The sequence below is a fragment of the Urtica dioica genome, chromosome 4 (genome assembly GCF_054948205.1).
Source record: "Urtica dioica subsp. dioica isolate 48M chromosome 4, U.dioica_male_clone48M_v1_H2, whole genome shotgun sequence".
NCBI classification, from domain to species: Eukaryota; Viridiplantae; Streptophyta; class Magnoliopsida; order Rosales; family Urticaceae; genus Urtica; species Urtica dioica.
Genome location: NC_142759.1, coordinates 8,207,557 through 8,223,036, shown reverse-complemented (window position 1 = coordinate 8,223,036; position 15,480 = coordinate 8,207,557). Strand labels below are relative to the sequence as shown.

The window sequence follows — 15,480 nt, the reverse complement described above, 5'->3', positions numbered from 1 at the left end:
TTTCATTAATTCACCAACATTAGTTTTAACCCTTCGGGGAAAAAAAAAATTAGGGTTACGCTTAAACGTAAAAGTGAAAAGAAAAAGGTTAAAGAGAGAACATACATAGGTACAAGTACTTACTTAAATGCACTCTTTCTCCAATATATAAATACGTATGTCTATGTATAAAGTGTGTATATATATTAGTTAAAATCCAAATAAGAAAACGCGAGTGAAAGATAACAATCGGGTATGTATACTATAATACAAAAATAACAAATAACAGTATAAAAAAGATTGAAAAGGAAATAGAAATATCAAAATGAATGAGGAAAGCTAACGATGCTGCCCTGTACTTTGAAGTTGAAAGAGTAAACCACAAATCTTCTTTTCTTTTAACTTAAAATATATATATACACTCTTTTCTTTTCTTTGGGGTGGGGGTAGGGTAAAACTTGAAAGTTTAAATGAAACCACATTTTTCTTTCTTCATATATTATTTTTCTTTTCTTACTATTACTTTTTGGAGATGGACCTTTCCATATTTGGATCTTTTTTTTTTTTTTTTTTTTTTTTTACCGATTCTCTAAATATTAATAGTGACGCTTAAGAGCACAGTACCACGAAAGATACGTGTCACATACTAATTCATAATTTCAGAGTTCCACTCAATACTGTTAACGTTGCTACTTAATGTAAGTTTAAAGCATACGTCACGGGTACCTTCCCGATAGTTGCATAAATATTTCTCCTCTAATTTTCTTCGTTTTTTTTTGGGAGTTTGACGCAATTATTACAAAACCCATATGATTTTATTAAAATCAATTAAAAGTTAAAATTTGACATGAATAATAGAACAATCACGAATGAGTGTTTTTTATATATAAAAAAAACAATGATATCTCCTTATTTAAATAATAAAATTGTCAAATTTTAAATTTAATTACTGTTTACGCATCATATGCACATATTTTGTTATTGCTCGTTCATGATCATTATCAACACTTAAAACAAATATAATTATAAATAATTACTATAATCAAATTAAAATAATGCTTAAAATTTTTTAAATAACGTTATACTAAATTCGTTGAAACACTATTTATCTAGCGTAAAAATGGTACCAAACATATAATTTTAGAGTTTTATCTATAAAATTTTAGAGTTAACGTTGGAGATGCTCTAAATAAATGATCACCATAAGAGAAAAACAAAACCTCTTTATCCCTTTCTATTTCCTATAAATTTAAAATTTTCATTGGCTTTCCAATGTAAGTCACATAATGGGCCCATTCTCCAATCGTTGAGCCCGCTAACTAATCTGGATAAATCATTCAAAATTTTAAAGCTCATCCTATTCCTAACAATATCAATATCGATTTCCAAAAGTTGACACAAGTATAAGGTTTCTAATAAATAAAAAATATATAAAATCCCTTTCAAAATAAAACCCGAAATAGTGCAAAAATTGCTGATGGAACTGTACAGTAAAAACTTTTGGACGATATATGTGAAATACACTTTGAAACACCAGTATTCCATGTAATATATCACTATATGCGGTCTTTAACTCGCCATCCAACTCAATTCTTATGTAGAAAATTATAGGAATAGTAAAAAACGGCAGAGAGGCGATATTTTGTAGTATAAAAAAAATTAGACGATATTTGTGGAATAAGTTTTGAGAGCCTGTATGCCAGATAATTTCGTCATTTTAAAATGGACTCCAACAATCTGGGGCAATTTCAGACCGGTTTAGATCAAATCAGTCCGATTCCAAAATTTACAAGTTTTCCATTTTTAACCGACGAATTTAAGCTAAAGAATTTTGTGTTGAAAATGATCACGGCAAGACTAAAAGATAATACAAATTTTTTTTGTTTTAGCTATTTTCTATAATTAACTTCGTAAAAGAAATAAAAATAAAAATAAAAATAAAACTTACGAATAGATGAAAACCTAAACCGGTATAAAAAACGGTTTGAATTATTTTCGCCAACTGTTCCAAATGGTCTATAGTTACCCATAACATTTAGAATATAATTTTTTTTTAACATGTAGCTTCTCGGTACAAACTAAACTCGCGATTCTAAGGCCGGAAAAAAAGTCTCTACAGCGAGGGTTCACAGGCCAAGAGCATGAAGCATTATGGCATTCTGTGCATGCATACGATTCTCAGCTTGCGGGAAAACAATGGAGTTTTCAGCCTCGATCACTCCATCAGTCACCTCCACTCCCCGTTCCGCTGGCAAACAATGCATGAAAAAAGCATCCGGGCCCGCTAATTCCATAAGCCGTTCATCCACCTGGAACGACGCCATTCCGAACAATTGTCACTATAACCCCAATCGAACCAGCTCTTTGATGAAAATCGGCTCGATCGGATTAAAAAAAAAAAAAAATCGAAGATTTTCACCTGAAAGCCTTGGAACACTTGACGACGATGCGCAGCTTCCTCTTTCTGGCCCATGCTTGCCCACACGTCCGAGTACACGACATTGGCTCCTTTAACGGCTTCCTTGGCATCGTGTGTGATTTCAATCTTACTGATACCAGCCTTCCGTGCCTGCTCGATCGTTGCCTCGTCGGGTTCAAAGCCTTTTGGGCAAGCACAAACAAAGTGGAATGGGATAACGGAAGCTAGCTTCAACCAAGAATGCACGATGTTGTTCCCATCTCCGACGTACACGACCTGATTCCCGAGAGATGATAACAGAAAATTGTGAAATTATTTTGAAGCTCTAACGTGATAGGACATGTACGGACTGAACAAAAGGGCGGTCCTCTAACCTTAGTATCTTCTTCTATGTGGCCGATGTGCTCAATCATAGTGAGGGCATCGGCCATGATTTGGCAGGGGTGGTTATAGTCGGTTAGGCCATTGATAACAGGTACGGATGCGTATTTCGCCAAATCCAATATGTCCTGCAAGAGAAGGAACCAACAAATTAAACCCATTTGGTAATTCCTAGAGCATCATCCGTAACAAACCCCCCGAGTGAGAGGGTTTGCGAAGACAAGTAATAAGTGTAGATCCCTCAAGTATCTTTAAGAATTAGAGGTGAACGGACAAGACAGTGCACAACACACTAATAATGATGGTTAATGATCCTAGTCCAGGAAGGAGTGGACTAAAAAATATAAGAATTTCAGAAAAATAAAAAGAAAATAGGACTCTAAGTACTTAGATGGAGATCTAAATAAAGGGTATGTGGGAATGTGTTCCTTCTTCCAAATTAACCAATTCAAGGTTAAAACAGGCGTATGCCTCGGCCACTGATCCATTTGAGGCGCAGTGGCTCAGATCTGAAGGAATTTTTTAGCCATTTCAGATCTGTTTAGGGTTAGTTTTGGGCCTTTGTTTTAGGCACTTGGCGAGGAGACAAACTTTTATTAATAATTATACAAATTAGAACTACTTAACTTAAACGAGATAATCACGCTAAGTCAAAACTACGATTCTTTAACTAATACTTAATGAAAGGCGATCAGTCTCTGTTAATACTGTGGTTTTCTGATAATGAAATAATGGCTCTGTTAAAAATCTGAGTAATTTTGGTCTTATAATTTTATCAAGTATTTGAGCATTGGACTAAGCTTGACTAGTGTAAGACTGTTTTTTGTTGTTAGTTATATATAAACTTAATTATGATGAAATATATACATATAGGCTTTTGCCTTGCGTTGATTCCCTTTTTAGCCTATTACAACCTTGTAAACCAATTCCCTTGAAAAGCTTCACAAAGCCACCAGACTTCATGATTGAACCAAGTGCTGTTCATAGACACATTCAGCTCATTTTCAGTCATGTGTGGAACTAAAGTACACAAACACAAGAAACTCACCGGCGTACCTGATGAGCAAAGACGCGGGCCATGATGATGTCATTATAGCGACACAAGACGCGGGCAACGTCTCGAGTTTCCTCTCGCTTTCCCATCTGGATGTCGTCGGGTCCTAGATATATAGCATGGCCGCCCAGCAAGGAAAACCCAGTCTCGAACGACACTCTTGTTCTCATGGATGGCTTGGCGAAGATCATAGCCATAGTCTTCCCTTTAAAAGGGAGAAATGTCCGGTCACCGGATTTTATCAGCGCCTTAACCTCTAGAGCTCTATCTAAGATCTTCACAATAGTCGCTTTATCGAAATCATCGATGTGCAGAAAGTCTTTCAGCCCCGATTCCTCTGCCAGTCAAAAGGCAACACGAATAAAATGGTAATAATTGACTTTAAAGATTATTCCTTGCCATAAGACTTAAACGTCATGCCAATCATTTGGATTAGTTTGCGCTATGTATTATACTCTTAAGAGATTAACAAAAAGACCAAATGTATTAAAAAAAAAAAAACTCGATATTGAATACATTTAAGTTCATTTCATCAATATTTTTAATGTGGATGTATTATATCATGCGTATTATTAAGATTTAGAGTTTTTTTTCAATATATTTAAGCCAAATGTTTTTTGAGCTCAGAATTAGGCGTTGTGAACGATAAGCGAAATTCACTGAACTAATTAGGTGCAATTTGAGTCCTACCAAAATACACATACGCAATCGAAGCAATAGAACCAAAAGGCGGATATGAAAACGAGGTGGTTAGAGAGCGAAATGCCACGATACTAGAATCGGAACATTTTCTGCATTCATTTTCCTCCAATAACAAAGTGCTCGACAGAAAAACCAAATGACTGACCTTTGGTATTGACATAGGCTGAGGAAGAGGCAGCTGAGCGAGCCTGGCACGAGATTCGTCGGCGCGAGGAAATGCCGATGGATTTCTGGTGCGAGCGCAGGAGAGTGTGGGTGGACGAACGACAGTCGTTGGGGATACAGACATTAAACGAAATAGACGCCATGATGAGTGTGGTCGATTCTCGATAGTGAGAGAGAGACTGATCGAGCGAGAGCGAGTCCGAGTGAAAGTGAGAGCGTTCTAGAGACGATTAGGGCTAAATTATTTTACAATCTAGGGGAAATTGCAGTAAGCACTCGATTTTTTATACTCTTTTCAAGTTCACCCCTTTAGTTAGAAATTTGACAAATATACACAATCGTACACCTTTTTTATTTTTTTATATACACACTAATTTAATTGCAAAATTTACTCATTTTCAATGTTCATAATAAATGCATTCATTTACTATTTCAAACCTCTACTTTAACTCTTAATCTTTCTCTCCCTCGGTTCAGAACCCACTTTTTTACTCCATAAATCAAATTTAATTGTGGAGCCTCGATATATCGTTACTAGAGATTGTGATCTATAAGAATATTTTCTAAGGTTCTCATTTCCAAAACAATTTTATTGCGATTAGTTAATGCATGAGGCAATTTATTTAAATTTATTGTTTGGATTTTTCGAAATAATTAAAAGACAAGTGATCAGCCAAACACACAAATAGGAATCGGATTAGAGCATAAAATAAAAGACGCAAAGGATTTTTTCTGAGCTTTGGTGTAAAACACACATACTGCACGTTGAGCTCCGGTGGTGAAACTCCCTCACTAGTATCTGTAAATCTTATTCTCAGACCCAAGTTTCTCCATACAACAGCAATACGGAAAGACAATATACGCCAAAAGTTTACAGTAATCAAGAACACTATACCGTGTCTCACTCTCACATATCGCAACTCCAATCTCACACTTTTCTGATTGAACCCACAGAAAACCTAAATCACTCAAGAACAAAACTAAAGAGATTAGATCTTCATTGATCGACAAAGGACTTTATGCGTACGATACCCCTGGTGCTTTAATCTCGACCATCAGTCTTCATTAACCATCGACGGTTCAAATCTGTGACGCATGAGACGACTTAACGAGCGTCAGTCCTGGACGACACTACAAGCCCTGTCATTTCTATACTTGCAGCCCAACTTGCTAACTGGTTAGCTTCAGCTGGGTCGAGACGTAGCATTTGGGCTTCACAATTCCAACAACTATTTATGTGAGAATAAGATGTAAATTCTAAAAAAATTTATAAGAAAAAAAAGTAAAATAAAGTCTAAATCTTTATGTCCAAAATTTATCGCACACGAAGAACATGAAATTGCGATTATATGACTTTAACGAGTGGGAAAAGAAAACTACAACTAATTTCAAGTCAGCCGTCAGTACGTAACGAAATTTTTTTTGATGGGATAACTCATAGAGAATGTAGTTTTTCAAAGGTGATATGTAAACACAATTATTAAGAATGTTCATCTTCATAAATTCCCTTGTCGGACGAGAAAATTTCGGTGGAAATTGTAATTTTGATGACAAATTAATCACAACATATATTTTGTGACCATTTGTTTGTACAAAAATATGACCAAATGACTGTAGTAAATGTAGATTCTATGACGAGTCCTTCAGAAAATGAAGAACAATCTATGCTTCAAATAAACTTGAAAAACATTTAAAAATCAATAATAATGATAATAATAATAATATATGATTACTCATGATTAACTACGAAATATATCAAGAAAAATGAATTTACCTTATAGTTGTAATATTTAACGTTTTTTGCGGATTCGGTCATGCCTGCGAAGCCTCCATCTCCGATCATCTTTATGGCGTTGTCACGGTCGTACGCTCACTTCACCTCTCCCGGCTCCGTGGCCCGTTCCACTGCAACCTCTCTCTTGCATTGGTAGCGTCTGTTGTTTGTTTCTTCTGATGAGTTTTTTATAGAGCTGATGTAAGTTTTAGATTATTAATATTTTTTTGTTTCTTTCAATTTTGTGTGTTTTGCCCTTGATTTTAGGGGTTTTGGCTAGTTTAATTTATTTTTTGCATTTGGTTTGTGTAACCTTTGATATTTTGTCTACTATATTATGGTGGTTTTTGTGTTTTCCGAATGACTTAATCATCTTTCAGGTTCTTAGTTTGCGTTTTCTTCTAGTCTTTTTGGTTGTGCAAACACTTGAACATTTTTCTTCATAGTTAGTGGTGCTCGAGCATTTTGATACTTTTAAGGTTTTTTTGAAAGAATCAATAAGTTGTTCAAATTTTAGTCTGATATGTATTTCGTTCGTTGGAAGTTCTCGCATAGCGATTTCATCATATTATTATTGTCTCGAGGTCTCATTCTAATTTGTTAAGAAATGTAAGATGTTTGTTTGTAATATACTACTATTGCATTTATACTCATCTTACTCTTATAAAATTAAATATTTTATCATTTTAAAGTAGAATAATTCCTTTAAAAAAAATTCGTTATAATTAAAATAATAAAAAATTAGCCGAATCGTCGTTAAAAGATTAAAAAAAGAAAAAGATACTGTCACGTCTGTCATAGGAAAACAAAGGCAACGACGCAGTCACTCAACAAAATGGACAAGGACACGTTTCCTGTTCTCCACCAAACCAAATCAAACCTTTGTGTCATTCAATAGCGGTTTTACTCCTTCAGGTTTTCTTTTTTATTGTCAAGGTGAAATATTCAAATAAATCCCATAGACAAATAATCCAAGTTCAACAACACAACACAGAGAAAAATATCTATACGAAGGAATTGTCCACATTCAAAACTCAAAAGTCCTCTGTTTTATTTTTTTCTCTCTCTCTTTTTCTGTCTCAGACAAACGCCACATATTCTCTTCACCACATTTCCTCGTTCATTTTTTGCAGAGTAAGAATGGAAGTTTTCCACGTCAAACACCAAGCTTTTCTCTTTGCACTTTGCCTCTTATTCCAATATCACTCCTTCGCCCTCAAGGTTTCTTTTTGTTCTTTCTTTTCTTCATTTTCCCTTTTTTTATAATTGATACATACATATATTTATACATATATGTTTCATCATAAATCCCATTTCACATTTCAGATCGGAGAGACATGCTCAGCGAACGCCGGTTGCGATTCCGGTCTGAAATGCGACACTTGCGCAGCCAATGGAAATACCCGACCCAGATGCGTTCGGATTCAACCTCTCAGCCCGACTTCCAAGGTCTCACTCTCTCAAACAGTTCTTATATATATATATATATATATATATATATATATATATATATATATATATACTTGCATAAATAAGGCTTTAGCCAAAACAAAAAAAAAACTTTAATTTTATTGATCGTAAACAGTTTTTTTTTTATTTTTACTGTTGAATAATAATTTAATCTTGTATATATAACAAATTTGTTGTTTTTGTTTTTTTTTTTTTGTGTGTGTGTGTGTGGCTGTTATTACAACTTTGAATTCAGGTGGATAATTTGGCGTTCAACAAGTACTCGTGGTTGACGACTCACAACTCGTTCGCAAGAGCAGGTGATAAATCGGCGACCGGTTCGTTCCTTGTCGCTCCCATGAATCAAGAAGACACCGTCGCTTCTCAGCTCAATGTGAGTTTCTCAATTTGTATGCTATTAGATGAAGCAGTGGTTTTGCAAATATAAAAAAAAAAAATTCATTTCTGTTTAGAATGTAAAATAAAATAATAATTAAACAGAAATGAAACTTTACCTTTGCATGATTTATCTGCAACCACTTCTTAGAAGTTAGTTAGAAGGATGGACTTTTACTTGGCATAATTATATGCGTCTACTTCTCAACGTTTAAGAAATAATAATGTACTATATGCACACAATAATAATTAATAGTGTTAGTCATTATTTGACTAAGATCAAATACTCATTACTTACATATACGATATAATATTTTTCTAAAAAAAATATGAAATTTATTATTTTTCAATGAACGAGACGCGTTGTTTTCCCCTCAGCTTGCCACATGATATAATTTCGATTTAAAAATTTCATGAAGTTGATTTTTACGATAGGGTCTAAAAACATCACTGTTGTGGGTATAGATCTGACCAAATGAACACTTGTTCAGCAAAAGAGTAGTCATAAATAAAAGACAAATAAAGTGGCCCTGAATATACATATAAATAAATAAAGATATAAATGAAACATTTATGGCGGGATTGAGGAAAGCAAAACGCAATAAATATTCATGTTTATAGCGACCATGTCCATGTCATTTAATTGTTATAAAATCTAAATCGTTGCTTCACTTTTGTTTAGGATCTGTTTCATACTTTGATTAAACACTATATTATTTATAGTGATTAGTAGTTAGTTTAGTAGGCACCGACATAGACGAAATTCACTTGAATGGGAATGGGAAAGTAAATCTAAATAGGGCATGCGAAAAAAGGTATTTTTAGAAGGGGAAACAAGACAAGAACAAAAATGGGAAAAGAATAAGATTTATCGGTAAAAAAGTAATAGCGACAGAAATTGGAAAGTGTCGCAGTAAGGGAGTGAGGTTCAATCTGTCTCAGGGAGACTCTGTGTGTGTGTGAGATAACTCCAGTTCTTAATTATTGTTCCTTTATTAAGCTTTTAGATCAAGCATTCACGCTCACCTGTTATTTTCCCTTTTTATTTGATTAATTAACTGAAAAGTTTATTATTCCAAGTCACAACCAATCCACTTGAACTGATTCCCATATTTCAATGCCCTTTACATCCAACCACTACATGACATGTCTTCTATGGCACACCATGGTTAATTCTGAGGTTTACAATAATATTAGCGGTGGTTCAAATTTTGTATGGAGATATGGAATATTGACAGAAGTTTTTATAGTAATTTGTAATATTCTATAAGAAAATTGAATTATTACACATTTATAAAAAAAAATTTATATATTATGATTTTATTAGAAAATGTATATTATTATAAATTGTTAAAAAAATTATCTGTTGTTGTATACTAGCTTAAATTATTTTCTAACGTCTCGTATAAACTATTTTTATACTTTTAGTTTTAAACAATTCATAAATAATATTTTTTTTAAAATAAAATTATCGAAGACTGAAATTTAATCGTTGTACATGGTTCCGACCTTTTTTGAGCTGGCCTTAACAACAACATAATTGCGAAATCGCTATTGATGATCGGTAAATGATAGTCTGTCGTATGCCGTTGTAATTTATGATATTGAAATCCTTGAATTTTTTTTTTCCTACACATTATTCTTGTCTTTTGGAATTTAATTACGATAATTCTTCTTCTTCCTTGTACATTAATGAATACTGTCTTTATTCTGTTTATTATCGCAGAACGGAGTTCGTGGCCTCATGTTGGACATGTATGACTTCATGAATGATATTTGGTTATGCCATTCATTTGGAGGGAAATGTTACAACATCACTGCATTTGTGAGTCAAACATCATATATCTCCCTCGCTCTCATTTCTTAAAGACAAATAAATAAGCCAATGTGTGGAAATTGGAATCATATCTCTAAAACGGAACCATGACTAGGCAATCAATGAAATATAGTCGGATAAAAAAAATCAATGAAATATAGACACTTTCATATTCTTATTAACTAGTATAATTTATTATGGCTACTTACACCTTACCTACTAATTGAATGATCATCCTTAACTTGAATTGTCACTATTATTTTGAAATTAACATCTAAAACGTTGACAAATTAGACTAGATTTCATTATAGAAATCCAGTTTCATTAAAGAAATCTAATTATTTGAAACTTAGGCTTTAGTAAAATAGCCTGTGTCATGACTCATGACTCATGCAGTTATTTTTTTGGGCAAACTAGCAACGTAATCTTGTTGAAACGTGGTATTTAAGATCTAGGACACGTTTGGTAAATTTTATAATCTAACCATTTACTGAAATTTACGACTATGAAATATCGAATATACCCTTGTGTGGTTTAAATGAGTGAAAATAAAACAGTAGCCAACGTTTGAGTCCTACTAATAAGAAAGTCAACAACATCATCAGGATTAGTACATGCTTGGATTCAAATTTGAATATTTAAAAGGAAAATCATTAATGAATATAATATAAGAAACAAATTAAATATTGATTAAAATAAGTAACTTGTGAATCGTCAATAAATTTTCGTTAATTTTTATTTATGCGTATAATAAATAAACGAAAATAAACCAAAATAAATAGGCGAGATATTCAGCCGACTTTTAAACAAAGGATAAACATGTAAATTGTTAAATGACTAATAAAAGTCACATCATCAATTGTGGTTATGTTTGAAACTTAGCTGAAACGTTGGCTAGATTGCAATTTCCACGTTTCAAGTGGCTTAGCCTATATAATTTTTCTATTTTTTTTAGAGCTATGTCTTACAATGGTTAGACAAGTAAAGCTAAACATTGACTACATAGTACAGTAATTATTTCTTCTCTAAATAAGTAAAACCAATTACTTCAATTATACAATTGTTATAGTAACGTAAAAAAAAAAGTAATGTATACGAATACACTAGTGTAAAAGAATATAATGACAATATTAATATATATATTTAAGTAATAACAAATTAGCTTTTCTCTTCATTCAACTACCAATATATACATATATATATATATATATATATATATATTAATGAACTTTAATTAATGTCTTTTCACTTAACAAGTGAGATTGCTATTTGCATTATGCAGCAACCTGCAATCAACGTCCTGCAAGAGATCAACAAGTTTTTAGAAGCCAATCCTTCAGAGATTGTCACGATTTTCATCGAGGACTACGTGACATCATCTCAGGGCTTGTCGAAGGTCTTCAAGGCCGCCGGGCTCACCAAGCACTTGTTTCCAGTGTCGCGGATGCCAAAGGACGGCGAGGATTGGCCGACCATCGATGACATGGCAGAGAAGGACCAGAGGCTCGTTGTTTTTACCTCGAAGAAAAACAAGGAAGCCGAAGGGTTTGCTTACGAGTGGAATTATGTGGTTGAAAACCAATGTAAGTAGTCTCTTCCCCTAAACATACTATTGAACCCATAGTTGAAAAATATGTCTCTTCTTGTGTATTGCTACTTGTTAGTGAGAGTTAATTACTTGCAGTGGTAAGGGTCATAATTTGTTCTTTTGAGGTATGGATTTCAATTTCTCATGAGTCTATAATTTGTCCTTTCATGGGGTTTAGAGTTCAACTGTGTGTGAAATACCTACCAAGTACATGGTTGAGTTTTCTTCTAGAAGAGAATGAGAACCCATGCACTGCAGTCAGGGGGTAAATTTGAAATAATCATATAATTTTGGGCTAAAAATCGATAAAAAAGAATTGGATGAAAATTTTAATTTTCAAAATTTTGTTGTTGTGCGTTACTCCTCTTATTCTCAACTAGTTTTTTTTTTTTTAATAAGTCAATTTTTACGTCATACATCATATAATCAATTATTTAAAATATATTACATATGTTGAACTTGTATGCAAATTTAAGGCATCCCTAAGCTGTGGAACTTAATTTTCATGTGTGTAATAGATGGAAATGGTGGTATGAAATCTGGGTCATGTCCGAACCGTGGCGAATCGGCTGCGATGAACACGACATCAAGATCGCTGGTGTTGCAGAATTATTTCCCGGACACCCCGAACGCCACCGCAGTTTGTGCACAAAACTCGGCTCCGTTGGCTACCATGTTGGGAACTTGTCATAAAGCAGCTGGCAATAGGTGGCCGAACTTCATCACAGTCGATTACTACCAGGTCACACATTTTCTCTCCATTATTGCTTCCAAAATAATCACATCTTTTGCATAAAGAAATATAGATATGATTTTTTTTTCCTTTTCTTCTTGCTGCAGAGGAGTGATGGCGGGGGAGCCGCAGAAGCTGTTGATCGAGCAAATGGTCAGCTGACATGTGGATGCGACAACATTGCCTATTGCAAGGTTAAAAATTAATTAAATTAAATTAAATCAAAGTACATGACATTTGAGATCATTTTTGTTGCTCTATGAGCAGGAAAATTCAAAATTTGGCACGTGCGACGTTCCGCCGATCTCTCCTCCTCCACCGGCAGCGACAACTGAGGAGAGTCCCACATCGACGTCTTCACAAAATTCCTCGAACTCTAATCCTTTCGGTAACAGACCGGTTCGGTTGCAGTGGTTCTCGGGGTTGATTTTCGCTATCATAGCGCTCTCATTTTGATTTGTGGAAATGTCACGTTTTTGGGACCAAGACTCTTACAGTTTACCGGCTTCACACGGAATTCGCTATTTTTGTTCCCGTAATGTTGCAAGTCTATATGTATATTGCTACATGAGTATGTGATTGTATTCTTTGGTTTAGTTAGTAGAGTTGAACACATTTCCGTTATCCTCTCAATCGTCGGATTCATGTACAAATATCTTCATGGTGCACTCTTTTTGTGTGTTCATTTGAATGTTTCAAAATTGATTGACAGTCTTTCTTCTACCCATTCCCATACGAGCAACTCGACAAAATTAAATAAATGACTCTATATGTTATAATAGAGAGTAAAAAAAAAAAACCCCCACTTTTCAAAATTATACCCTAACTTCTTAAGTAATCAAACTTACACTCTCACATTTCAATATCATGCAAATTGATATCTTATCCATAATTTTAAAAGTGAAGGATCTTATTCATATTGTTATTATAATTATATAAAACATGTAAAATATCCTCATGCACCGAACGCAAAAAAAACCCTGAATGACACAAAGATAACATGTGGGGTCCACAAGACCGAACTTGAGAAGCAAGAGGAGGAGTCGAAATTTGTGCATCTAAAGGGTGCGCGACACCGCACGGACTTGACCAATCATGAAAGAGTACGAAAATGCAAAGCGGATATCTAATGTGGTTATATGCTCAACTCTCCCACAAAGTATAATCTTAGCCCTAATCCAAAAACGACAATACATTATCACACGCCTTACTTAACATGGAAAATTTGTTAAATTGGGCTTAGAAGTACATACCAAACAATGTAGTAGTTTGGACCAAAATATATCCAAAGTATTATAACCGCAACAACTAATAGCAATTTTGATATTTTTGACCAAAATAAATTAAAATATATTTTTTTGACACTAATAACTCTAAACATAAAAGTATACAGTTATCGTAAATTGATAACTTATAAATATACAAATAACAATAATTATAAATATATAGGTCTATAGTTACTAGTAAAAATGTCAAAAAACATAGTTTGACTTATTTTAATCAAAAGTATATAAGTTTATGCTAGTTGAGGCAATTTCCATATTCCGTTAGAGTATATTCAAGTGAACGACTTTTAATACTTTTATTTTTATTTAGACAATCATAGCTAGCTATGGCACCGTTTTTATTTGAAAAAAATTTAAAAAGTGTTTTTTGTGTAATATTTCAAAAATAGTATTGATTTTTAATGGTTTTAGAAAAATATTATTTCAAAAATGAAACTGTAAGCAAAGTTAATGAAAATCCAAAACTGCAAAAAATAATAATATTTATAACTATTAAAAAATGATTGTTTACAACTTGTAAACACTATTTTTCGCGACATAAGACGTTATTTTGCGATAAATTCACAAAGACACAATATCATATATCAAATGCAATTTCCACATTTGATTGTATGTTACATATTCTTATAAAAAAAAAAGAAGGCGTCAAAACTGATATCATTAATTTAAGTTGGGTTGGATATGGTGTGGTAATTGTGGGAGTGGATATCGCCCCCTTTCCCAAACGAGTTGGACCAACTAGGCTCAAAGCCAGTTCGGTCCAAAGAGCTCGAGATGATCGCTAGTTCGGCCTAGCGCAGTGATGGTCTCTCCCGGAGCAAGGGAGCAGTAAGGCCCAGATCGGAGTCCGATGCCCATAAGCCTTACGTCTCTGAAAGATGAGCTCGTCAAAATAACGTATACTAGCCACTCATTCGAGGAAACGGTCAAGTCGCCTAAAGAAGAGGATGAGCCACGAGATCGGCGAGATATAGACTGTTTTCCGCCGTACACGTGGAGCAAGTCGAGAGAAGGAGATGACCATAAGCTAACTATAAAAGTCGATCATTTTCCATTTTAGGGGGATCGATTTTTCCAAGGATAAAAGAAGTTTATACGATTCCTTTTTTTTTTTTTTTGCTTTGGGTTCATTTGTTTTGCGTTCCTTTCATATTTATTTTGTTTCGTTCAAGCTTTTAATCCAATAAATAAATATTTCTTTCGCTCGTATTGATATATTTTTATTTATATTTTGACGTCTTCAAATTTCGGCCTCTTCTTCATAATTGGATTCTGAGACCCTTCCCTCTCAAAATAAACATACGAATAACATACTTTCAATAACATTCGTATAGATTGTTGAAACGAGAAATTGGTTCAACAGTAATTCCTTCTGGTAGTTATTTTTATATTTTATCGCAAGATAGAGTAGTTAAAACCAAAGATTATCTTTTTTTAAGATTTTTTTTTTATATTTATAACTTAAAAAAATGTTCTTTATTGTTTTAGGCTTTATTTAAATTTATTTACTGTTTACAGTTTCATTTACCAAGAAAATAATCATCGACTTTGAAAAACGTGATTTCTGAAAATATTTCAAATATTCGCTCTTTTGACAATATTGCACCCTAAAATCGTTATTTCTATAATTTTGTTATTCTTGTTATGTTAGGTCTTTTGTCAATCTTATGGGCTTTTTTCTGTAGGTTTAGGCCCTAAGAGTAAAAGCTTAGGATCGTCTACTTTTCTCTTTTCGCGC

The 15,480-nt window shown here is 33.6% G+C and overlaps 2 protein-coding genes across 4 annotated transcripts; one reads left to right on the top strand and one right to left on the bottom strand.

The window, feature by feature from the left end:
• Positions 1 to 1,905: 1,905 nt before the first annotated feature.
• Positions 1,906 to 4,939, bottom strand: OTC (ornithine carbamoyltransferase). The gene is made up of 5 exons (XM_089613440.1): positions 4,681 to 4,939; positions 3,836 to 4,170; positions 2,773 to 2,907; positions 2,399 to 2,674; positions 1,906 to 2,288 (listed from the first exon to the last, which is right to left on the bottom strand). The coding sequence occupies exons 1-5, from the start codon at positions 4,841 to 4,843 to the stop codon at positions 2,106 to 2,108; spliced, it is 1,092 nt and encodes a 363-aa protein (XP_089469566.1). The 5' UTR covers positions 4,844 to 4,939; the 3' UTR covers positions 1,906 to 2,105.
• A 2,328-nt stretch (positions 4,940 to 7,267) lies between these two features.
• Positions 7,268 to 13,183, top strand: LOC149400028 (PI-PLC X domain-containing protein At5g67130-like). Of its 3 annotated transcripts, none has more exons than XM_089610928.1 (9): positions 7,268 to 7,389; positions 7,608 to 7,695; positions 7,801 to 7,923; positions 8,180 to 8,317; positions 10,046 to 10,144; positions 11,418 to 11,718; positions 12,242 to 12,465; positions 12,564 to 12,650; positions 12,724 to 13,183. In XM_089610928.1, exons 2-9 carry the CDS (start codon positions 7,615 to 7,617, stop codon positions 12,910 to 12,912), a joined length of 1,242 nt encoding a protein of 413 aa, XP_089467054.1. In that variant the 5' UTR covers positions 7,268 to 7,389; positions 7,608 to 7,614; the 3' UTR covers positions 12,913 to 13,183. The 3 variants fall into 3 exon arrangements, with proteins under 3 accessions (XP_089467054.1, XP_089467052.1, XP_089467053.1); XM_089610926.1 differs by having other exon boundaries at positions 7,270 to 7,410; XM_089610927.1 differs by lacking the exon at positions 7,268 to 7,389 and adding an exon at positions 7,417 to 7,514.
• Positions 13,184 to 15,480: the final 2,297 nt, after the last annotated feature.